The sequence below is a fragment of the Anomalospiza imberbis genome, chromosome 5 (genome assembly GCF_031753505.1).
Source record: "Anomalospiza imberbis isolate Cuckoo-Finch-1a 21T00152 chromosome 5, ASM3175350v1, whole genome shotgun sequence".
Classification (NCBI taxonomy): Eukaryota; Metazoa; Chordata; class Aves; order Passeriformes; family Viduidae; genus Anomalospiza; species Anomalospiza imberbis.
In genome coordinates, this window is record NC_089685.1 from 40,876,289 (window position 1) to 40,900,613 (window position 24,325).

The window sequence follows — 24,325 nt, forward strand, 5'->3', positions numbered from 1 at the left end:
AAGCTGGTCATCCTCTTCCTGTTACATCCTCTTGTGACACGAGTACCCTGAGAGGCACCACCTCTCTTTGGCACTTAACCTAGCATGTAATGAACTGCCCTCTGGAGAGCCCCTGTCTCTGTCCTGACTATAGCTGCACCTACACTGATTACCTTAAACCAGATACCTCTGTCTTTGGTTGCTTCAACACTGATTTCAATTACTGATTTTTATTTTGATAAATATTTGACCATCAGTTGTCACTTTGGAAGGTTGTTTGGAAGGTAACATCCCTTACCCTATTGATTAATTTTGGATTTCAGATGACTCTAACAGCAAATAATACTGAATAATGCCTAAAATGGTACTGAACATCAATTCACCTGAAGATAACAATTGCAAACAATTACAACATTTACCACCTCTTATTCCCAGTTATACAACTACAACCAAGTTGAATTCATTTGAAAATTATGAAATGTTACCTTTTCTTTTCTTTTTTCCACTAACTTCTCTTTAATTTTCTTAACTTTTGACTTAAACCAGAAGCAGTGCAAATATTAGATATTGCGAGTCCAAAAACTTGTGAAATTTTTACACTAATCTGAAACAGATATATAAGAAATCTTAATTTAAAAAAGGGACAGTAGGCTCATAACACCCAAAGAGACCAGCTTCAATAAAAAATATCTTCTGACCCAAACTCAGCTTTAGGCCTTTCAAGATGAACAAAACTCAGAACTCGGCCCTCACACTGAAAAGATAAAATTAATGCTAGTAGAGATTTGGCATCTCCAAATCTAACTTCATTATTTTCTATTCTACCACTAAACCAAACCAAACAATCAAACAGAAAAAAAAAACCTCCAGGAAATATAATTTTGTCTGAATCGTTTTCTTTTTTGAGTGACAGCTGTGGGAAAATTATTCATGTGAGCACAAATTTATTGGTTCTTATTCTTCATTTTTATTTTCTGTATTTTCTCCTGCCCTCCTGTATCTTCCTCCAATATCCATCCAATATTGCTCTATGCTATGATTCTCTGACATCTCTGTCTTTTCTCACTTTCCAATGGGCCTGGCTGCACTAGAACCCTTTTTTCCCACCCTTGTCATTTTTTAAAAAATGCTTCACTAAAGGTCTACAGTCATGTGTCCAACCCTATATGAAATTGAAGGGATTGATATAGCTTTATCCTTTCCAGCCTTAGAATTCCTCTCTCATAATATAATAAATTTTTTCCAATATCATTATTTCAAAAGCTGAAAGATCCTTTTCATCTTGCAAACAAAAACTGTTATTTTACAAAACCATGCAACTCCCCATGTCCTTTTCAATCTTAATAAAAAAAATCAACTGATTGTGGAAATTACATTAGAAAATTTTACAAGACAATTCAATTAGACTTCTCTTTTCTATCTCTTGGTTTAAAACTATGCCAAAAAAACACTCCTCTTTTTTTATTCCCACAGCATTCCTTCCATAGTGCTCTGAATTTGCATGCTCTTGCTGTGAAACTTGTTTACTGGCAATGAATTCTGCTTCCGCAGTTGTCTTCTGATTGAACCCATCGTTGTCTTGGGTGAAGTAGGAACCTTCACATAGCAGTGGGAGCTGTGAGATATGCTGAAGGTAGACATCTAAACACTGGGATAACTCTGAGGTCCTGCAGTAGCAACAGTGACTGCTCCCTGCAACCTCATGCCCTTTACTGACAAATATCAGTGGCATGCCATGCACATTTAATTACATTTATGCTGTTATCATGTATTAAAAATATGCATAAGCTTATGAATTTTGGAAAAGAATTGACAGATATATCAGCTCTAATTTGAAGATTTTTCATGCAACCAGAAAATTATTCCTAGGTTTTCTGGTTTTAACTTTCTTATAATTTCTTTATTATTATTTAAGATCTTGGTTTATACTCAGTTGTCTTCACCAGCCTTCTAGCAACAGCATTCATGTCCTTGGCTATGAAGACTTAAAACACATATCTGTTATTCAAATAAGGCTTATTTATGGATTTTAAGGAAAAGTTAAACCAGTATTACTTTGCAGTGTTGAAAATCTTTATGTATATTACAATACTTAGCAAAAATGTAAAAGGAATTATTAATTACATTTCCGATAATTTATTTACAGGAATTGATTTTTGAGTTAGATAATCTAATAGGCATTTATTATATCTAGAGGGCTTTTCTTATGGCCATGAGATTATATTTTACACAAAATTAGGCCAAAGAACTAAAATCAGAACAACATATTTGCAGCCAAACAATGAGAACACATTGAGGTCTGGGCCCATCTTGTGGGCCTGAAATAATTCTACTTTGTGGCCTTAGTAACTCAATACTTCTCTGCTTTAGTTCATCTTCTTGGTTTAATTAATTTTTATTTCTCTCCATTTATCATTTCAAAGTCTTCAGATCTGAGACAATAAGAAGATTATTGTATGTGCTAATACAGACACTAAAGGAAAGAGTTAAGAAATATCTCTGTGTCTGCAAACAGCTGCTCAGTGATTAACTGCACAGTGTCTTCTTTCCATCTACCTGAATCCTGTTAGCTCCAGTCCCTCAACTATGCCAGTACAAATGCAAATATGGCCCAATGGTGACTGAACTAACATCACAGTTTTTATTTCCTTCTTGATTATAGTCCATATTATATTTCTGTATTTGATTCACTATATGTTTCACTGGGTATTTGTACCAGCATAGTTCATGGAGTGGGTGGAAACTCAGGACAGAAGAGGAGCAGCACCACTAAACCCCTATTTTCAGTGCAGTGGAAATAATTGTGAATAAATTTTAATTAAATTCTGCATAACTCTGAACACAATTTATTAAAAATCTTAAAAAACTTCAGTACCAACAGTGCTTGGTTTTCATGGCAATTGTCTCAAAGTGCCTTCACTAAGACTAGTTGAATGATGAGAAATAATTTCTAAATTAGAATGTGATCAAACCTTTTGAAATGAAGACATGCATTCCTTTTGATTTCAGTGGTCTTTGGATTTTTTGGAATATTTTTAGTTACAGAATATTTTGAGATGGGAGCACTAGCAACATCCAAGTCATCCTTTGCTTTGTTACTAGCTGTCCACTTCTTACATCTGATTCCTTTTCAGTAACTATGGAATTTCTATCTTCCGCCTCAAGAAATAGTTTAAGCTAAAACAATTCCCCTGCTTTTTCTGATTAGATGGTATCCAGGGTGCCAGCCTGCACGCTCACTGCCAAAGCATGGTAGGGCATTCCAAAAGAAAAGTGTAGCAGAGCTCAGAAATTTAGCTTCACTTCTTGCTGTATCCTTTCTTTTATAGTAATAAAAGAGAAAAAAAAAGCTAAATTTACCAGATGAACTGTTTCTTACAAATAGTACCTATTCTGTCTAAAAATAAAATAATAATAATAATAATAATAAAAATTCAAAAAGAAGCTATTAGGATGTCCTCATCTGAATTCCAGTACAGCTGAAAAAGAAAAAAAAAAAAAAAAAACCAAAAAAATCACCTTGGGTTTCTAACAGAAAATGATTACTTAGACACTAGAGAAAACTAAAAAAAGCAGCTGCATTAGCATTTAGGAATACATATTAGCTCTGTTCTGAGGTGCTATATGGAAAAAAAAAAATCTGTTTTCCAACAAAAGAGATTAAAAATAAATGATTTTTCTGAAGGCTATAAACATTTTTTTCTTTTTCTTTGTGTCTTTCACATTTTTGTCTGAAAACTGCAGTGAACTGAAGAAAACAATAAGCGCAGAAAAAATTCCTGATTTTTAAATTTTATGGCATTAAAGACTGAAACCTGAAAACTGAGTCTACTAATACAAGTGCAGTGAAGACACTTAAGCTACTGCAAATGCAGTATTTTAGAACAGTGGGACAGCAGGAGAAACTTCCATAAGAGTTCTAGTACATGTACTCCCCATTTATGAAATTATTAATTTTATCCTTTGGAATATGTAGTGTTTTGGAAGAAAAGTACTTTTCTATAGCTCATATCTGAGGTAAGGAAAGAGGAAAGAATCCCTCTGTTCCGAGTTCCTGAGATTCAAAAGTTCAAATTCTTGGAAAATCTGCTGTAGCACTCCCTTTGGTGATAGACAAAGAACCTTAAGCTGCTCACTTCTTATTCCAAGTTTAGTTAAAGATACTTTTACCCTTAAAAGACTTTTGAGGCTATTTTTAATAATCTTGGTCTATTAAATTACTGTATTAATTTGAAGAAGAGAAAATAAAGAAGGGAAAAAACCCCAAACTTTTGCTTTTTCATTAGTATTGAAAGTGCTTATTCACAGCAGTGTAATTCAGATAAGCATCTGGCCCACAGACAAAGGTTTGTTTTCTTTTTCCAGAACTAGGAATTTTTCCAAGATGTCCTGACTACTGGGAGCAGAACGTCTGACCAAAGTATGCTTACCAGATGGTAGATGTTTCCATCTGGGTAAATATTAAAAAAATTCTAAATCTATGCAAACTGTGAAGCAAGGGTGGGAAAAGTTTGCTGTTGTTTTTCAGTTTTAGCTGCCTCTGCAACTCATAAACACAAGAGAAAAAGAAAAACCCCAAACCACAAAACAAAGCTAATTTGAGTGGAAAAAAAAAATCTTGTAATTTTTACTGTATATGACCTATCTTTATTGACTAATTTCAGAAACTTTAGGGTTGACATATTTCTTTATTTTTTTTTCTTTTATTTCCTTAACATCTTTATTACTTTGCTATCAAAAAAAAACCCAACCAAACAAAAAAACCTGCTGCTATAAAATGTGTTAGCCCCACTAAAAATGTCAAGCAATATAGTTTTCATAAGTAAGGATATGTGGAACAAAAAAAAAACCCAAAAAGTCTGTTTTTAAGGACCAGCTGAAGGTTTCATGCAATCAGCTCCTCTCACCCATTCTCGCCTACTGGGCAAGAGCAGAGGGCAGCGTGGGGCAATGTCTCTGGCACGCCAGGTCCTCATCCTCTCCGAATAGCTAAAGTACTAATGGATGCACATTTAGCAAAGACACTGCACTGAGCACTTTTCTTCTTCTGGCTGCACTGGTGGGCCTGTAACTTGAAGCAAAGCAAGGAGAGGGGAATACCACAAAAGCTGGCTCGTGGTGAGATTTAAACCGCTCCAGCTGTCGGCTGGCTGGATGCGAGGTGCAGGCCTATGGTGCAATAATGCATGCCCAAGCAGTCCTCTAGGTGATGTAGCATGCCAGGTTTGGCTCCATGGCCCAACCTCAGCAGGAGCACAGACCTCTCTAACTTAAACAGCTGCAAAAATGTTTGCTGGGTTAGTAATTTGTCCCAGATTTAAAACCACACAGACAGCTAGAGGGTACATTGACACTGCACGGTGTAGCTCAAGGCAAAAGCAAGCTGGCTTACTGGAAAAAGATTTATAGCTGAAGTGGAATAGCAAAGAAGTGCAAAGTTATTAGAAAATTTCCAACTAAGTGCAGTGAGCTTCAGATCCCATATCCACAGAGACACGAAACACGAGAAATGTCACAGTCAAAAGGCAGGGCAGCAGAAGAAAATGTTCTTTAGTGTTCCTTGCAGTGAACTTTAAATAGCTCAGACAGCTTCTAACTCTCTCTCATGCTCCCCTCTCTACCAGAAACCTATTACTTACAATGCCTTTCCATTTATTTGTGTTTCCACTGCATGAGCATGTGTCTTCAGTGCGAAAGTGAGTAGTGAAATCGGGATGTGAAGAAGGTGATGGCAGAAATAGGTGATGCAGAAATGCAACCATTTTCACTCTTCAAGAAAGCTATGTCGATGAAGATAAATAAATAAAAGTACATATTAGCCAAAAAATTATCTAAACAATGAGAAACATTAACCAGAATTTTACAATATTTTTTCTTTAGGACAGTAAGATAGATGTTCAATCTTTAATAATCATAATGAGATAAATGTTGATTAACTAAATGCATAAAATCCTAGTTGGGATCTGACCATGAAGCAGAGCTGAAGAAATGTAATGCCTCGAAAATGTGGGAAATGGGATTTTTCCAATCATATGGTCTTAGATGGGAATTTTTTTACCACAGAGTCCTGAAACAAAGATATTCTATGTTTCTTTAGAACAGATAAATGCTTAAATATACTTTTATGGCTTAGATGCCTTTTATCAAATATGATATTAAGAAAACAGTTGATTTCAGTTTCATACCAGATTAAATATATGACTCCTATTCCCTTGTTCTAAAATGTTTGTGCTAAAGCTATTGAAAAAAACAAATATATTTCTTCAGTTTAAAACAGAAAAAAAATGAGCTTTCAGATAAACCAAAACAAGAAAAAATGTAATCAATAGTTTGTGGACAGGGTAAATATATTAATTATAATCAATATTCAAGAAAAGTAACATCTGTTTAAAAAACAACTTGGCAAGTGATATAACCCAAGAGATTATATTCTATGGAATTGGCTTAGGATCAGAAGAAAGAGTAATTAATGATGTAAAAGTTAATATCCAAATTACTTCTGACATACTGGCTTCTCTCCTAAGCCAGAAAGTTTAAAGTCTATGGTACAGAAGACAGTAGATGTGGAGGATTGCAATATTTCTATTAATGCACTTATGCATGCACATGCCACGCTTACTTACCTAAAACACCTTACCTGACTTTTTTCTTTGTTTGTTTTTATGTGAGGAGCAGTTACCACAAATATGCTTGAGTAAACATATTTTCTACTTTGAATGAACATATTGCATATCACACTTTGACCATTTAAAAAAATGAACATGGACTTTTGAAAAAATTTGTTGGCTGTGTTGTGTCATTTATTCCCCAAATTTTAAGAATTTCTGCATAAACTAAAACTACAATTACCCCTTTCCAAAATAAAATTATGAGTGTACAGATGGGAGTGAGTTGAGGTATTGGGAAGAGGACCTCATGTTGATTTTAATATACAATTTTCAGTGAGAGAAGAGAGGAAATATAGGGAAGAAATTGTATCTTTGAAAGGCAGCAGACAAGCTCTAGATAGAAGACCTGTTTGGGATTTTTTTTTTTATTTTCTCCTTCCTTGAAAGTTTCTATTCAGCTCTTTGGAAGAGAGAAACCTGGCTCATTTTACAAATGCAAAGCCAGACTGCTGCCAGGAACCATTTGCAGGAGTGATTAACAAAGCCTTTTTGCTTTATGGGATTTCCATGGAGGTAAAACGGTATGCATATAATTTTGACACAATCAGATAGTGCACTCTTAGAGTTACATGGCAAAAAAAGAAAAATAATTAGTATGTCTCTTTTAAAAGGGTATCTCATTAGAGCATGCTTATTGTCTTCTCAGCAGATGTGGCATTTAAATGTAGTGAGCAATGGCCAAAAGCAGGAAGTAATTCTGAGAAATAAATGGCAGTAGCCATCCCAGTTTCCTGAATGGAAGTGAAAGTGGTTTGGCAATATTCACACAAGATGCTGTTCATTTATGCAGCATTGAAATTAAAGAGAGAAGAAGGGAATGGCTGTGTGTGCTGGTGAAAATGGAACATGAAAGTAGAATAGATTCTGAAGTTGCAAATGAACCAAAATATCGCAGGTGGCATGAGCGCACAGCAAGAGACTTTTCAGTAGCAGCAAAGGCAGGTGTAAGGGTTTAACTTACACTTTTAGATCTCTGCTCATAGTGGTGCATGATATACTAAAGAAAAAAAAAGTGAGAATACTTTAAATTTTTGCTCCAAACTTCAGTCTGGTAAAAGTAGAACCAACATCAATGGGTAAATAGCAATAAAGAAGGAAGGCAGGTATTTATCTGTCTGAACAGAGGAAATGAACATCAGCGCGGCTGCTCTTTACTTTGTCTGCCCCGATCAGCTCCCGAATGCCCGGCTTGGGCTTCTCAGCTTTTCGTCGGGGCCGGGGCTCGCCGCAGTTTCCGGGCGCTTTTGCTGTCGCGCTCCGGGGTGGGCTGTTGGCCGCGCTTTGCCGTCGGCACGAGGGAAGAAACAAAGAGGCAGGGAATTTGTCCAAATCCGTCCGTGTGGCGGCTGGATGCTTTATTGGCTGCGAGAGCTGCGAGATGGAAAAGCTGCAGCCGCTCCCAGCTTCGCACGGACGCAAATGGCCTCGAGCATGCCGAGGAGTGGGGTGATATAGGGAAGGGACAGGGCGGACAGGGAGCCCTCCCACCCAATGGGTACAGACATCGCGGTGATGACGTGTACTACAGCGACCAATGGGAACATGGCAGGGGTGGACACGAGACTTTGGGGTGAGTGGGACCACGAGAACGGGGAGACAGGCACGGAAAACACAGGAGTAGGGGAAAACTCGGGGGATGCACGAGGGTACAGAGAACTGGAAAACTAACAAAGAAAAAACCCATAATGTGAACCCAAACCTGGGATGCAACAGTTCAGCTTTACTTGTTAAATGTGAAATTCTTAGGTAAGCCTAGCAAAGGGCTGACAAAGGGTTTAATCAAAAATATAATCCTACTTAAAGTACTTTCAAGTTCTACATGGAATTTTAAGAATAACTATCAGAGCAAAGTGGAATTTTATTTGAGAACAGTAGTAGGTAGCATGACAGTTAAAAAACATCTAGAAATGTGTCTGAAAAATAGTCTAATATCTGCCTAGCTGCCAATTCAATTTTATGGCAATTTAACAGCAAACTACTATTATGGTTATGGTATTGAAAGTAATCTTTCTCTGTATTTAATTTCATTGTTAAACTAACATGCAATAAATAATTCTTTGGATTGAGGTGGAGATACATATTCCTTTTCTTGAAGCTCAAAAATTTATTCTCATTGCTAGATAGCATTTATGAGGAAGACATTGAACATCCTTTCTGGGAAGAATGGTGTTGTTGATAGGAAATTATCTGTAAAAGTTACTTTGAATCACATAGTTTTATCTAGTTTATCTGTATTATATGTACTCATACAAAAATAGATTGGTATCTCGAATTATCTAGGAGATTAATGTGCAGAACAAATCTCTTGCATGGCCTCCCATCATTGTGAAGGAAATCCTTTCAAGTAGAAGAAATTAGATCTTAGACAAGTGTTGCACAATGGGATGACTGGACCTGGTACCATTTCCCTTCTTTTACAGCAAAAACAGCATTATAGCCTTGCTTTATATGACTGACTGTTCTGCCAAAGGGCATGCATACCTAGGTGACACAGTATGTATTTGCTGTGGCAAAACTAGTAAAAGAGGCAAGATATTGGAAAATGCCATCTGAAGATACCAAAATACACCTATATGGAGAATATCTTCATTTCAGTCTTCCAGGGTGGCTAAAACTAAAATGAAGACAATAAGACAAATATTTCTGTATGTGTATATATATAATTATTTTGCAAAATCACCGTTTCAATTTTCTGTGATATATAGATCAACACCGTTTTGATTAAAGGGATATTTAATAATTTTTGTCTCCAAGGACTAAGGATTGAAAAACAAACATTAATCCCCTTATTTTACTTTATCTGAAAAGGTGATGGAGTGGTGGAGAAGCTCCAATTAGTCTTTGTATATAGCATATGACATAAAAATCATCTATTTTCATTATGATACATCTGTATTTTCCACTTGTTTTTAGAAAATATTATACTTTACCATTTGAGGGTATGACAGTGCTGGAGCTCATGACACATGATCTGCATTACAATTCATAATTTAATACTTATTTAAATGTAGTCTAACAGAACTGCAAATTTAACCAGAGAGAAGTAAGAGCTATCATTTCCATCAGTTTTTCTGAAATGCTTCACAATGAAACTGATGTCATCTGCAGTTATTAAAACAGTTAGATATTGGATTTGTTACTTTAATAAGTTTCCAGAATGAAATCTTCTCTAAGGTGTCATAGTTTGCTCTTTATTTAACTTCTAATAATTCAATAATGAACAAGTTTCCAACGTCCTTTTATAAAAGCAAAAACATTAGTGTCTTACATAGGAGAATACTGAGCAGACAGTAAAACAGAGCACCATGTTAGAAGATTGATATAAAAAATAACACATTTGTATAGAACTTTAGTGAATTACCCTTATCATAGTAGTTATCTTAAATATTCTAAAATTGGTTGTCCTGAAAATTGTCTTGCCCTGGGTTTATTTATTCTGCAGTAAGGGCTCATTTCTTCTTTTAATTTGAAGTGAATAATATTTTACTTCCCAAGAATTCCCTGTGCTATACAATCAGCAATCCCAAAAGGTGTTAGTAGGAACAATATATGTAGGTAAGTTCAGAAGATGAATCACTGTCCAGACCACAGTGCAATATTTTCAGTATTTGTGGAAGGTCTCAGTCTCACTTCAGTGCCTTGTAATGTTATGATGATTATTCAGATGAAAAACACCTGAAAGACAACTCAGTCATTGGACACAGCCAGTACAGCTTCATGAGAGGAAAGTCCAGCTTAATAAACCTGATTTCCCTTTATGACAAGGTAACCCACCTAGCTGATCAAGGGAAGTTGGTTGATGTGATCTTTTTGGATTTCAGCAAAGTTTTTGATAGTGTCTCTCACAGGATCCTTCTGGAAAAAATATCCAACACACAGCTGGATAAACACACAATGTGATGGGATAGCAACTGGCTCACAGGTCAGGCACAAAGAGTTATAGTGAAAGGGGTGACATTAGACTGGGGTCCTGTCATTAGTGGGGTTCCACAGGGCTCCATTCTTGACCTTGTGTTCTTCAACATCTTCAGAAATGACTCAAAATGCAGGGCTGGAAGGGATACTAAGTGAGTTTGCAGATGGTACAAAACTGGGAGGATCTGTCGACTCCCAGAAAGGCCCTACAGAGAGACCTCAAAAGTTAGAGAGGTGGGCAATGACAATCATAAGTTCAATAAGGGCAAGTGCAGGATTCTGCACCTGGGAAGGGGCAACCCTGGATGTATGGACAGACTGGTGAATCAGATGGTGGAAAGCAGAGCTGTGGAAAGGGACCTGGGAGTTATGGTTGAGGGCAAGTTGAACATGAGTCAGCAGTGCCCTGGCAGCCAGGAGGGGCAACCATATCCTGGGGGGCATCAGGGAAAACATCATCAGCCAAGCAAGGGAGAGGACTGTCCCACTCTGCTCTGCACTGAGGCAGCCTCACCTTGAATGTTGGGGACAGTTTTGGGTGCCACAATATAAAAGAGATATTAAGCCCTTAGAGAGCATAAAAAGGAGGGCAGCAAAGCTGGTGAAGGGCCTTGAAGAGAAGCCATATGAGGAGTAGCTGAGGTCATCTGGCCTGTTCAGCCTGGAGAAGAGGAGACTTAGGGGGCACCTCACTGCTGTGTAGAACTTCCTTGTAGAGAGGAATAGGAGGGGCAGGCACTGATCTCTTCTCTGTGGTGATCAGTGACAGAACAGGAGGGAATGGCCTAAAATTGTGTCTGGAAAGGTTTAGGTTGGACATCAGGAAAGCTTCTTCCCCCAACGGGTGGTTGGACACTGAAGCAGGCTCCCCAGGGAAGTGGTCACAGCACCAAGCCTGACAGAGTTCAAGTAGCATTTGGACAATGCTTTCAGGCACAGGGTGTGATCCTTGGGGTATCCTATGCAGGGTTAGGGGCTGGACAAGGTGATCCTTTTGGGTCTCTTCCAACACAGCTTATTCTGTGATTCATTTTGGTATGAAAATATTGATGTTCAGTCCACAAATGAAGCCAGGCAACATACTCTAACAGAATCAACTGTATACACAAAGAACAAAGCTTTGTAATACTGATAATTAGTGGGGGGAAAAAAAGAAAACTCAAGCTTTGCAAAGCATTAGTGAAGGTATAAATCTCTGATTAAATATTTTTCTTGCAGAAGGCAATCACTTTTCCTAGCACACAAATAAAAATCATGTCTTCAAATATATCTTTTTGAAATCTGCCTGAAAACCAATTATCATCAATTTTATGGCTTCTTTTTTCTTTTTTTTTTTTTCTTCCAGAACTTGGTAACCTTTTTTGTGTGAATGTGATGGATAAAATATGTGTTCAGTGAAGGAGAAGCTGGATGCCCTACAGTGAGTGCTTAAAACATTAGCTTTCATAACTGAATTGTAGAATCTCCTGGAATAAATGTATTGTTAATTATTTCTTCAAAGTCAGGTCAAATTCAACAGTAAGAATCGTGCATGCCTCTCATTCTTAGCACTTACCAGTATTCACAGCCAAGGAAAGCTTTCTCTGAGGACATTTGTGGGTTTGATCTCTTAAGACTGGCAACTATCAGATGAGAGATCTTGCTGCTAAGCCATTGTGCCAAAGATGTGATCCAGTACTAGTGTTCTTTTGAAAAGGAAAACAGTTTTGTTCAGCTTGTAATAAAAAAAAAAAACATTTAGATTGCTTAGGCTTATGTTGAGAGCATTTAATTTCTACTAGCCATTGACATTGTCAATGGTTTTGATTACAAGAGTATTGGAAATCTTGAGATTGAGTGTATTTTCAATACTAATTTAGAAAATTGCTTCAGACACATTGCATTTCTGAATAAAAATAAAGGTTCCTGCTTAACTTAGTAATGTTTGTTTTGGCCCTAATAGAGATCAAGGAAAATTAATGAATTACAAATTAATGATCAAGTGGATTCAGAGGAGAGCTACAAAAATGATTGGAGGGCTGGAGCAGTTCCGCTATGAGTAAAGGTTTAGAGTTGGGGTTGTTCATCTGCAGAACAGAAGGCTCCGTGGAGACCTTATAGCACCTAAAGAGAGATGGAAAAGGGCTTTTTACCAGGGCATGTAGTGGCAGGATAAGGGGAAATGGCTTGAAGCTAAAAGTAGGTTTAGAATAGATTTTGGGAAGAAATGCTTTACTGTGGTGACAACAAGGCACTGGAAAAAGTTGCTCAGAGGAGTTGTAAATGCCCCATTCCTGAAGGTGTTCAATACTGGTCTGGATGTGGCTTTGTACAATCTGATCCAGTGGAAGAAACCTCTGTCCATAGCAGGGGTGTTTGAACTAGATGATTTTATGGTCCTTTTATACCCACATCATTCTGTGATTCTATAAAAGAAAAAATAGAAGACTGACAGCTTATTAAAAAAAAGAGGATTGACCAATAACTAATTACCAGCTAAATGTTTTTGAAAAGTGGAATATCAATATTAAAAAGCAAGTCCTTCATAAGCATTTATAATAATTTAAGATTAGCATGTATTTGCTTTTTTCTTTTTTTTAAAGAGAGCTTCAATTTTCCTTTTCAAGTTGAATATGCATGACACTTTTAAATTATTTTATTGAAGATATGTATGCAAAAAAAACAGAGATTTAGGTGTATATTAAGGAACAAAGAAGCAAAGACTTTCTTTGAAAAAAATATGTTTTTCTGAATTAGGTAGAAGCATATAACAGAAGATTTATTTGACAACATACCTTACCTCTGTATTGGGTGTTTTGCCAAAGCTGGACTCGAATTTATCCAGATTTATGAACCAGGAAAATCAATTGCATTGATGTTTTGTGTCGATTTTAAAAATAATTTATCCTTCTGAAATAGCCATGTTAGGCTTGTATGAACGCTAGTTCAGTCTTTGTCAGTGCAAGCATTTTTGAAATTTAATTCTTGCCTTCCAGGTTTAACTAAGCTCCCTAAATGCAATCAGATGATAAGCACAGTATTCATGAGATTGAAAATAAAATGTTCATCTCTGTCACACTTGCTACTCATGTATTTCTTATTGTGTCTACTGACACAATCTAGGGAATTTCTTCGAGGAAAAAAACCCATAGATTCTCTTAATCTAAATCTATGCATATAGTGTAAATCATATGCTATACAGCTTCCCTGTGTGATGCACTAGAAGCCCAGAGCTAACACTGAACTCATATGGACTGGAGGAACTTTTCTGCTTGTTGTCTAAAGTCAGGCAAAATATGCTTATAGGAAATAACCAGAGGCAATGGGAAGATGTCTACAATATTAATACAATCAGAATTAGAAAAAAAACAAAAACAAAAAAAAAAAAAAACCCACCCAAAACCTCCATAATTAAGACACTTATTAATTTCTCATTGTATTAGGATTCTTCATTTTGTGTCTCTTTGACTGACTGCAGATCATCCAGGACAGACTGGCAATTACATTCACGCCCAACTGATTAACCCAGTACATTTTCATTTGTATCATGCATGAACTGGACAGGTAGATATGGAAGGTATGACAATCCTTGGAAACCATGCTGTAGTATTCAGCTATTTGCAAATTTCTCAGGGGGAGTTCTCCATGTTATGAAGGAACAAAAAATGCTGAAGCTGAGATCTGTTAAGATGCCTCTCTAAGAGAGCAATGCTGCTCTTGAGGTACCTGGGTTTGATACTGACAGTGGTACTCAAGTAGAAGGCTGGCTTGGTGTGAGGCAATTTGAACAAGTAAGGAAAATAAATTGGTCCCTTAGGTAATGTAGAATCCAAGTAGTGCTCATTTCAGTGAAAGGAGCCAGGAAAAAGAATAAAGGATATTTGTTGAGACAGAAAACCAGATGCAATTATCTATTTTTTACATAATTGTCATGTCAGATTTATAACTTTATACATTCTCTTTTGACAAGAAGTTGCAATGACTAGCCACATTATTTTCTTACAGTGCTCAGAAGTAAACTGCCAGTTTCAGGACAGATCTCCTTGTCACAACTGCCTGGAAAAGAAACACATTACCAACTACAGTACAAACGCATACTACCATAAGATTTTAAATTTTTATGTGCATAAGGTGCAATCCAATTTCTTTTCATAACATAATGGTCATAGATTTAAACCTTTTGGCAGTTATAAGATGGATTTCTTTTGTTCTGTACAGTCCACACGATCTCTCTTACAGAGAAATAATAGTAAAAAAAGGGTTTAAAGATCTCACGAGTGGTTTGAGAACCTTTTGTTTGCTACAAAATTCAAAATTTTCAACAAATAAACGTTTGTCTATTGCCTGACCAAACTGGTAAAAAATAAATTGCTTTACTTGTTTTGTGATTTCCCCAGATATTCTGTGTCTCTAGTGAAGAGCTGAAGTGTCTGTTTTTCTGGGGAGTGGCACCAGTTGTGACCCAGTTGATTGTATGTACTCTGTACCTTCTCAGGTGGCCTTGCTTTATTGATTTGGTGTTTGAGAAGTCCAGACGCTAATGCTCTTAATGATCAGCCATTCTTTTTGACTTTTAGTAACAAGTATTCTCATGCAGTTAATATCAAACAGAACTTTGTGCTCTACATCTGTTATTTCAAAATTCCCATTTTTGAACTCTCCCAGTCTCAAGTAAGTCGTACATTTTCTTCCTTTTTTGCTACCTACAATCTTTTCACCTACTTCTAGGGCCCCATGATGTAAAATGTCATTTTGCCGATCTTCAGTTCCAGTAACAACTTTAATTTTACTGATTTTAATGGGCTTTTCAAATACAATCCCATAGAAGTCTCCAGTGGAGGGGGCTTTGCCCCAGAAGTACTCATCAATGCTGCTGTAAGCCTTGCTTGCCTCATAGTTTTCAAATACATTCATATTGGTGTGCAAGTTTGCAGGTGGGTTGTCAGGGATATCAAAGGATTCCTCTTCAAAATCATCATCCTTTAACTTATTTTCAGCTCCTTTGTAAGACGAGTAGTATCCCATGTGCTGGAAGAGAGATGGCTTAAAACGTATTACTTCCTTTTGAGCTAACAGCCCACGAAAGTGGATGAGCAACCAATCGCAAGGCATTTCTTGGTAAAACATCAATAGAAAATGGGCCAGGCGTGGTAGGTCATGGGAATGGTAAAGCTTTCCAATGTACCCCAGCTTGGAGAATTCCAACGTCACCCAGTAGGATCCTTCTCGTGAGGTAATTACTTTCTTAACAGCAGTCAAAAAATTCTTGGAGCAGCGAACGTCATCTTCCAGCATCACATAATAGTCAGAAAGATTAGCACAAAAGTTTAGAAGGAAAGCATAATCTACATTTTGTTTTGATCGAAACTTCACACGGTCCTCGGGGTCATTGTAATTTCTTTTAAGGCCATCCAGTACAGGATAGTAATCCTCAGGGACGTGAATAACTATTAATCTGCCCGCAATTATGTGATGTGCAAATTTCTGTGAAATATCCTGGACCATCCCTTCACACCAGGCGGAGTCAAAATCTGCCAGTTGTACTACCACTGCAATTTCTTTGAGTTCCTCATAGCTTGACTGTTCAAAGATAGACTTGATGGTCTCAAGCAAGTAGTTTCCCTTTTTTCGTTTTACGGAGGATAGTCCAATTGTAAGATACCCTGTACAAAAGACAATTCAAACAAGAGCTGAGTATCTGATATTGGAAGCAATTTTATCACAAAGATATTATCCAGAGCTGTGTTCATATAAAATAAACCTCGTGAATGGCAAAGACTGAGAAATTTGGTATGTGAAGCTGCATGCAACAAAGGACCTTTATTGCCTTTTCATTAAGAGGTATGATATTGCAAGCAAATAGACATATGGAGACTATTGTGTTAAACATTCACTTGTTCACTGCCAGGAGTAGTGCATGGGGACAAATACCAAAGCAGTGTGTACATATATGCCTTGTAGACAAAACCACATATACAATGATAAGGCTGTAAATCTGCCAAAAGAAAGGGGATTATGAGGGGATTATTCACGCCATATTTTGAAAGCAAGGAACTACCAAATGCAGCACTTATATAATTTTAAGACCTATACAAGTCTAGTTACATCTATGCATAACTTTACAGTTTTATGAATTTTGCATGGATAATGATTTCTAGTGTGTTAATTTTTAGGTGAATTTGTCTAGTTTTTCCTTGCTAGTAGTTTTTCTTCTAACACTTTTTCAGAACTCATCAAGTCCTGATGAGGGAACACTCACAGGAAACATTTTACAGGGAACACCCTGCAATTTAGACATTGTTCTAAAGTAGAAAACAACTTCTCTCCTTTCTTGTACAAATAATTTTTAATGCTGTTACATTCTCTCTAGACAGAGATATATCTTATAAAACAAGAATTTTAATTTCTGCTGTTTTGTATTCACTGCCATTGCATATTTACCAGCATTCCAAATTAGGATTTTTTTCAGATATTTGCTAATATATTTATATTTTTCTAACTACTGATGTAAAAAATGGTAAGACTTTGTAATTGACAGGGTGTACTTAAGTTGAACCTACCCCAACTTTCTTAAAATATAGTCATTTGTGAAAGTCTGTTCTCATAGTGATTCAGGGTTTCCCCTTAAGGCTTAAGTCTGCTCAAAATGAAGTGGTACAGTGAAGTACAACCCCCAGAAGTCATTTACACTGCATACAGAGCCCCAAATTTTTCAAATCTAATTTGAACAGACTTTATAGCTTTCTACAATTCACATATTATTTTATTTTCCCTTCTGTGCTTGGACTTCAGATCCTTGTTTATGTATGCGAAATGGTTGATTTGGAACCCAAGGGACACCTGCCTAAAGTCTAGGTATGGCCATATTTCACTTTTAGAGGAAAGTCTTGAACCATGTGTGAAGTAAGAATAACTGAATAGTCCATCTGCATATGGCTGGGAGAAGAATCCTCCTTTACTCTCCTAATAATAGCACAATGCAGCTCCCTTTTTAGCACAGCTAAAAGAGCAAGGAGGTCCATTTGCAGCTGCTGGGCTGGCAGAATAGTGGACCTGATGTGTGCATCCATGTGATGCCAAGCATACTTAAGGTTGGATTTACCCCTTATACAGAGATTGACAGTACGGTCTCAGAGGGTGGTTGCAGAACACCACCAGCATGTGCCATGCTTCTGCTTTCTAAATCATCTTCCCTTTTCCTGGGAGGAGATCCATGGAATTATGCTCCTACAGACCATCCAGGGGCTGCCTGCAGGACATCTACAAGTCAGGCAGTTGGTCAGAAGATAATCAGGCTGTGGGGCAATTACTGCTAGGTCTGGATTAGAGGCCACTGAAGAATGGCCACTCTTGAGACTATTACTGCTTTAATCAGCCCCTCTTGCATAGAAATACCACAGGGACTATATGGATTTCACACCTTTTTAATTTACCTCATTTTGCAATATTCAAATTGCAGTTACTTACTTTTCCTTGGCAAAGGTGTGCCAGCTAGGTAGCGATAGGAAATATTTATAGATCCTGAGAAATTAGACAAATCTTTAAAACTGTGAACATAACGCTCTGAGTTGAGCTGGTGCGTGGCTGTTTCTCTGATTAATTGCTTGTCCCCTTCCTATTAGTGGGAAAACAAAAATAACAAAAAAGGGAGAGAGAGAGAGAAACACATTTGTGAACGCCAGTTAGAGAGGAAACATGGAGAGGCAGGTTTCCAAGAATAACATTTTTCAATTTCAGCTTTCATGAAAGCATGTATATGTCACCTCATTTAAAACAGAAACAAACAAAAACCCCCAAACCAACAAGCATTACTGAATATCATACATTTTTGCTACAGAAAATCTACCATAAACCTTCATATTATAGTAAAAGGAAAAGAAAAAAAATACTTTGAATAAAATTCTGGAAAGGTAGCAAAAATTAAATTATTGGCCAAAAAATGCTGTGGTATTCAAAAGAGGGATAAGAAAATATCACTTAGCAACAGATAAGATAATTTTCATAGATGTAGAAACACAGAAGATTAAAAAAAATTGTTTCGAGTGGTTAAAAAATCTACCAAAATTGCTTCAAAGGAAAGACAAATCTAGATCCTGGCACTGGGCTCGTTTTGACATTTTTCTGAGAAGCTTTAACTCAGGTTTGTGTTAAGAAGAAATGCATGTGATCATGCAGACAGTAAAAGTTTCTCTGAATTTGGAGAACACTTTTTGATGGCATAGTCAAAAGGTACATTTATCACCACACCTCCCTTCCTTCCTCTTTCTTCAGCCCTTTTCTTCCAAGAGGCTTCCCTAGTCATAGTAAAGGCGCAGAAGGGAAAGAGCGGCTTCATCAGTAGTGCCCTACCCATAAGGTCACTTGGGCCTCAGGGAAAATCTGTTCTTCAGTCCTTAAGAAAAGGGAGAATATCTAACAGGTCATGAAGACTGAATTTAAAAGTAGGAATGCTTATTTAATTTATCTGGTTTGATTTTTGTCTGATGACAGGCACATGTATGAATGAGTTTGTTTTTTCTGATGTATGCAATATGCTATGCACATAAACTTCAGGATCTGTCATTAAATGGGAGCATTGTGCAGTAATAGTACTGCTGCTAACAGAAACAACCACAGAAACAGTAAACAGTGCTCATATTTAATGGCATAAATATTAAAAAATGAGTCAAAGCCATATTTTATAGCATAAATAAATCTTTCTGTAGACTGATCTTACATTCCTTTATAGTTCATTGTTTTTCTTGCATAGAAGTAGTAAATAATCCACTTCTGGGCTTAGTAAAGATATTTGGCAGACATCCAGGGGCATCTACCTGCACTGTTATGCTCTCTTGATATTCAGTGTCTCTTGAGTAATTTCTCTCAAGTGCTTATGTGCCACTTTACATTTGCTCATAAATTATGAGGGGAAGTTTGATGATCAGGTTCAGGATTAAAATGTAACTTAATGATCTAGAAAGAAAAAACACCAAAACTTCAGGAGATTTTCCATGAAAAAATGTCAGGTGGAAAAGAAAAAAGGCTGGTCCAAAAACTTTCATTTTTCAAAACCCTTTCTTTAATATCTGAGAAGCAAACAGAACATTGTGTCATGGGTTCCAGAATGGAGCACCAAAATTCCTTGTTTCATAAGGTCTTGGAATGGAAACTTATTCTGCTGAGGTTTTGCTACATAAAATATTTTGAAATAGACAATGTCAGAAGAAAATGTTTTGATTTTAACAAGCAAAATATCTGAACTGACCACAAAAATTTTCCTTTTCCCCCCCTCTTTAATAAATGCCTTTTGTGGCTAACATTTCTTTTTAATAGCTGCACTTTCATTCTTTTGTTGAATGATGGGCATAACTGAAATCTGGATTTTTTCGAAAGATTAAAATATGTTTCTTCTATCTCTGACTATGTAGAGGTCAGTGAAGTTGAGGAGCTTGATTAACTCTCCTTGGTTTTCTTCTCTAGTTTTTTCTAGAATGGTTTTGGCTTTCATCTGTTAACTAACCTCTAACTTGCATTCCAGTGTTTGTCTGGGTTTTTCATGTGGGTGCCATAGGATGAAGTGCCACGGTTTTCCACCTTTTATGAAGATACCTTGCTCTGCTAAGGATGCTGTGTCAACTACAATAGTGTAATTCTTTGCATAGTGCCCAAAATAGTGATTAGTATTCATAGGAGAGTGCAGAACACATGCTTCACTTACAATCCACTTACAACTCTGAATAGGTAAAAGACCCCCTTGTGTATTTTGTGATATCTGGAATATTTTAGCTTAGTATGTCTTCAAAATGCTTGATCAAATGCAGTTCATACATTGCAGATGAAGCACCTTAAACTACTTTTCTAATACACATGTATCAGCACTGCATAACTGCATATTCTCCACCCAATATACTTCAGTTATTTTGCCACATGGGCCCTTACTTTCCATTTCTGCAGCAAATGCCCTGTAGAAAACAGTGAAGGGATTCTCTGAGTATGTGAGACCCTTTGAGCAAGACCAGAAAGTTTCTTTTCTCCCTTCTTAAGGTTTACCAAAATGTATATCATTTTAATACTCTAATTTTTTGAAAAAGACCACTTGTGTTACATCTGGTGCCAGAGACACCAGCACCACACAGCCTGATGCTTGACACTGGGAGGAGGAACTCCAGGTCAGTTGTCTTCCCTCTACCAGTTACCTTAGTCCAGCAGAAGACTGGCTGCTATTCAGAGAGCTTTTGGGGCTCTGAGGACTTTCAGATTTTTATTCCCTGAGGGAAACTGGCTAGCCTGCTGTGCTCAAAAGCTTTTCCCAAGTATATTTCTCTTCACCACAAACAGTGAAATTGCTCATCTTTTACCCCAGCAGAGAAAACACACCAGACATGGTGTGTTTGGAGCTGTCAGACAGGGTCAGGAAGTTTGAGAATAAACCTAAATAAATAAGCTGAAAAATCAACATCCTAACACACTTGAAAAATACTTGATGGGCCATAAAGGTATCAAGAGACCAGGAAGAACTCTCAGGAGACTTGGCAAGACACTTGGCTGAGAGCTGCATGAATGCAAACATGCCAGAACTGTGATGAGAGAAGCAGTGAAAGAGAGTGAATTTATAAAAGGTGGGGGGGGGGAACAGGGAAAGAGAAATTGAGAATAAGACATGGAGCCATCTGGGGAGCTGGAAAATAGGACAGGAAAATATTACAAAAATAAGCCAAGAGGAACACCATTAGCAGTGATAATAAAAGCACTTTCAGAAACATCTGGGGGACTTTGAAGCAATTAGTGAACAGAGAAGAAACATTAGGGAAAATGCCGCTAGGAAAAAAAACTGATAAGCCAGGTCAAATTTAATCATAACCAAGAAAAGTTAAATAAATAAAAAAGTGAAAAACCTTTGTGTTAGACAAAGAAATATGTCTGTAATGGAGTAACATGCTACAAGAATGGGCTTTCATTTCAATGGCTTAAAAAGGTACTAGCATATTATTAATATTGTAAATATTTACAGTACTGTTATAAGTAATTTTATAATTATAATATTTTAAATTAAAATAGTTGTGACTGTATATATGGTTCTGATAAATAATGTGAGGATTTTACTATTTGTGTATTACACTTTTTGACATTCTATTATGTTTCTTTTCAGATGCAAATGAGATCAGAATTCACCATTCAAAATATTGGAAAATCCACACTGTCCCCTTTCAATTCAAGATAAAGACAGCACTATCTAGTCATATCACAATATAACAAATTCTGTTTAGTCATTTCACTATTTGCAAGATTCAGTTTTCAACCATTATGGTTTTTTCCTGGGCCCAGTCCAATCTCCTAAGAACTGGAAATTCAATCCATTAATCGAGTCTCCAGGGCTCACTTGGCATTCAGCACTAAAACACCTCTAGGTTACATATAAACTGTAGAGTTATGCTATGTTGTCAATAGCTTATTTGTTGAAATTCCTACCTTAAATATTTCCACAATTTTTTTTCAAAATCATAAACTTACATTAGGTTTCATTTGTCTAATTTTTAATGCTGTAGCATTGAACCCATCAGAATAAAATCTGAGTTACAAAAAGTAGGAAAAACACAAAATAAACTCACTAAAATGAAATTATTTATGCAAGGAGCTTAAAGTAGATAGAATGGGTATAAATTTTCTTTTATAATTTTATTTCTATAATAGCATTTAATGCATGCTATTCAGAGGTGAGATTTGCAGTGTATACTAAAAAACAAGCTCCCAGCTCACCCAAATAGTTCAGATGTTATTTATCCTCAACAATTTACCATTTTACTAGGGGTGTTTTACTGTTTTGTTGTTCCAGGATCACTTCTTCATGACTTACCAAAACATAACTATCCTCAATGTACAAGTTCATGAACAGCAAGCAAACAACAAGGATTCCTAAGAACGACGCTGCTGATCGTTTCCGCAAGCATCTCATTTTATCAAAATATTTCAAGTTGTGTCTCGTGAAGAACTGCATACGGTAGTGTCACCTATGAATAAAACCACAGTATTACAAGAATGCTCCACCTGATAAGCATGACAACAGCTAAACTTACCTTCAGATGTTATCAAATCCCTTAAAACATACATAGACTGCACTTTCAGGCAGAATTAATTTCACTTAATCATTGTCATCTTCAGGTTTAATATACAATTTTAGCTATAAACTAAGCTTCCTTTTCTTTTTTTTGGTGTCAGTAAAGAAAAAAACATACGTGTTTTTTCACTGTCATACCCATTTTAAAGTGGGCTTGTGATGGATGTCACTGTGGCAGGGGTGCATCAGCAGTTTAATTTGCTATGCTTAACTTTCAAATCCCAACTTGGTGGCTAGAGATGATGCTCTGCATTGCTCCCCCACATATTTGTGTCTCCTCTCAACGACAGGCCAGGTCAACAGGCAAGGAAGAAATTATTGTGTTACTTAGTGTTGTTACCAATAGAAGAATTCTGTCCACCATAGCTTTCAGGCTCCAATAAGGTACCTTCTCTGAAGTGAAAAAGCACTAGCACTGTATAACAGCCCTTAGAGTTTTTCCATCCTAGTGCAGAGGCCCAAGGCTAAGTGGAGGTATTATTTCCGTCTTCAGAAGAAAGGTGGGTGTCTACCTTAGACCAGACACATCTAAGCAGAGTATTGGGAAATCCTTACCAACCCAATTGGATAGATCAAATAAGGGTGACATAGACATCATGAAGCCCCTCAGTATTGCTGGTCAAGATCAAGAAAGAGGACTGTCTAGTCATATCATAATGTTGCATATTCATTTTAGTCATTTTACTCTGGAAAACAAGAAGAACACTGTTCTTGTCCACCAAATTGTAAGCACTAACTTGTGTACGACTGTATGTGTTTGAAAAAGATTTGGCCCTAAATTAAAGCTCTCACTGCCCAAACTCTGAGGGATTATTAGCAAAACAGCAGACAATGAACTTATTATTTATGTATTATGTTCTTACTCATATTTTATTTTCCACAGCAATTCATGGTTTTTCAATTGAATTTAATGTATCGACGTTAAATACAAATGAAGAATTTAAAGCTAGCCTGTGTGAAGCTGTAAAAAACACTACACATGCAACAGCTAAACCCTGCACTCAAATGCCTTAATTTTTGAAAGTGTTGAACGTCTACACTGATACAAAATAAGACCTATTAGGAGTTCCATAAATGATTTGCCATGTCACATGCAAAATTTTCTGTCCTAATAACAAAGAACCTACCAAGCACAAATTCCAATGTATTTTTGTTTTGCCAAACTGAATAAACACATTTAACAATATAAAATATGAATCCATTAGACTCTAGAGAACCAGGAGGTAAATACATCAAATATTTGTAATGCAATTAGTATTTGCAAGGAATCTATAGATTTGAAATGAGCTGCAGTAAATGGAGGCTGATTGTGCACAGAATGTTTTTATATTCACTATGTTGAGAATAAAACCAATTTACAGGTTGCATTAAGAAAAAAAAGGAATCAGTAACAATATACATTTTTGTCTGTCTTTATTTAGAGTGAGCTGAATTACAAAAACCTGATTATTCTGAAGCTGAAAACTCCAGTGTAGATATTTTTTAAAGTTACATCAAAGATTTCCTTTTTCTTAATATCTAAAGACATTGGAAATAAACCTCAGGAAGGAGGTGCTAGGGACATGAACCTCTAAACACTAAGCCGTCCTGTACCCCTGCGACTCACTGTGACAGCACAGTGATTGCTAGTTGTCTGTGGATTCCAGCAGGCTGTTGTGGAAATGAAAGATTGCCCTGTTTAAGAAAAGAC

General features: G+C 36.6%; 1 protein-coding gene across 2 annotated transcripts in view; it reads right to left on the minus strand.

Annotated features, from left to right (window-relative positions):
* Positions 1-11,714: 11,714 nt before the first annotated feature.
* The window catches only part of MGAT4C (MGAT4 family member C), a 325,047-nt gene continuing 312,436 nt past the window's right edge, over positions 11,715-24,325 (minus strand). For both annotated transcript variants that reach the window (XM_068190335.1, XM_068190336.1), the window contains 3 exons: positions 22,375-22,528; positions 18,009-18,156; positions 11,715-16,204 (listed from right to left, as the gene is read on the minus strand). In XM_068190335.1, coding sequence (XP_068046436.1) covers positions 15,048-16,204; positions 18,009-18,156; positions 22,375-22,515 — 1,446 coding nt within the window. In that variant the 5' untranslated portion in view covers positions 22,516-22,528 and the 3' untranslated portion in view covers positions 11,715-15,047. The remainder of the gene's footprint in view (positions 16,205-18,008; positions 18,157-22,374; positions 22,529-24,325) is intronic.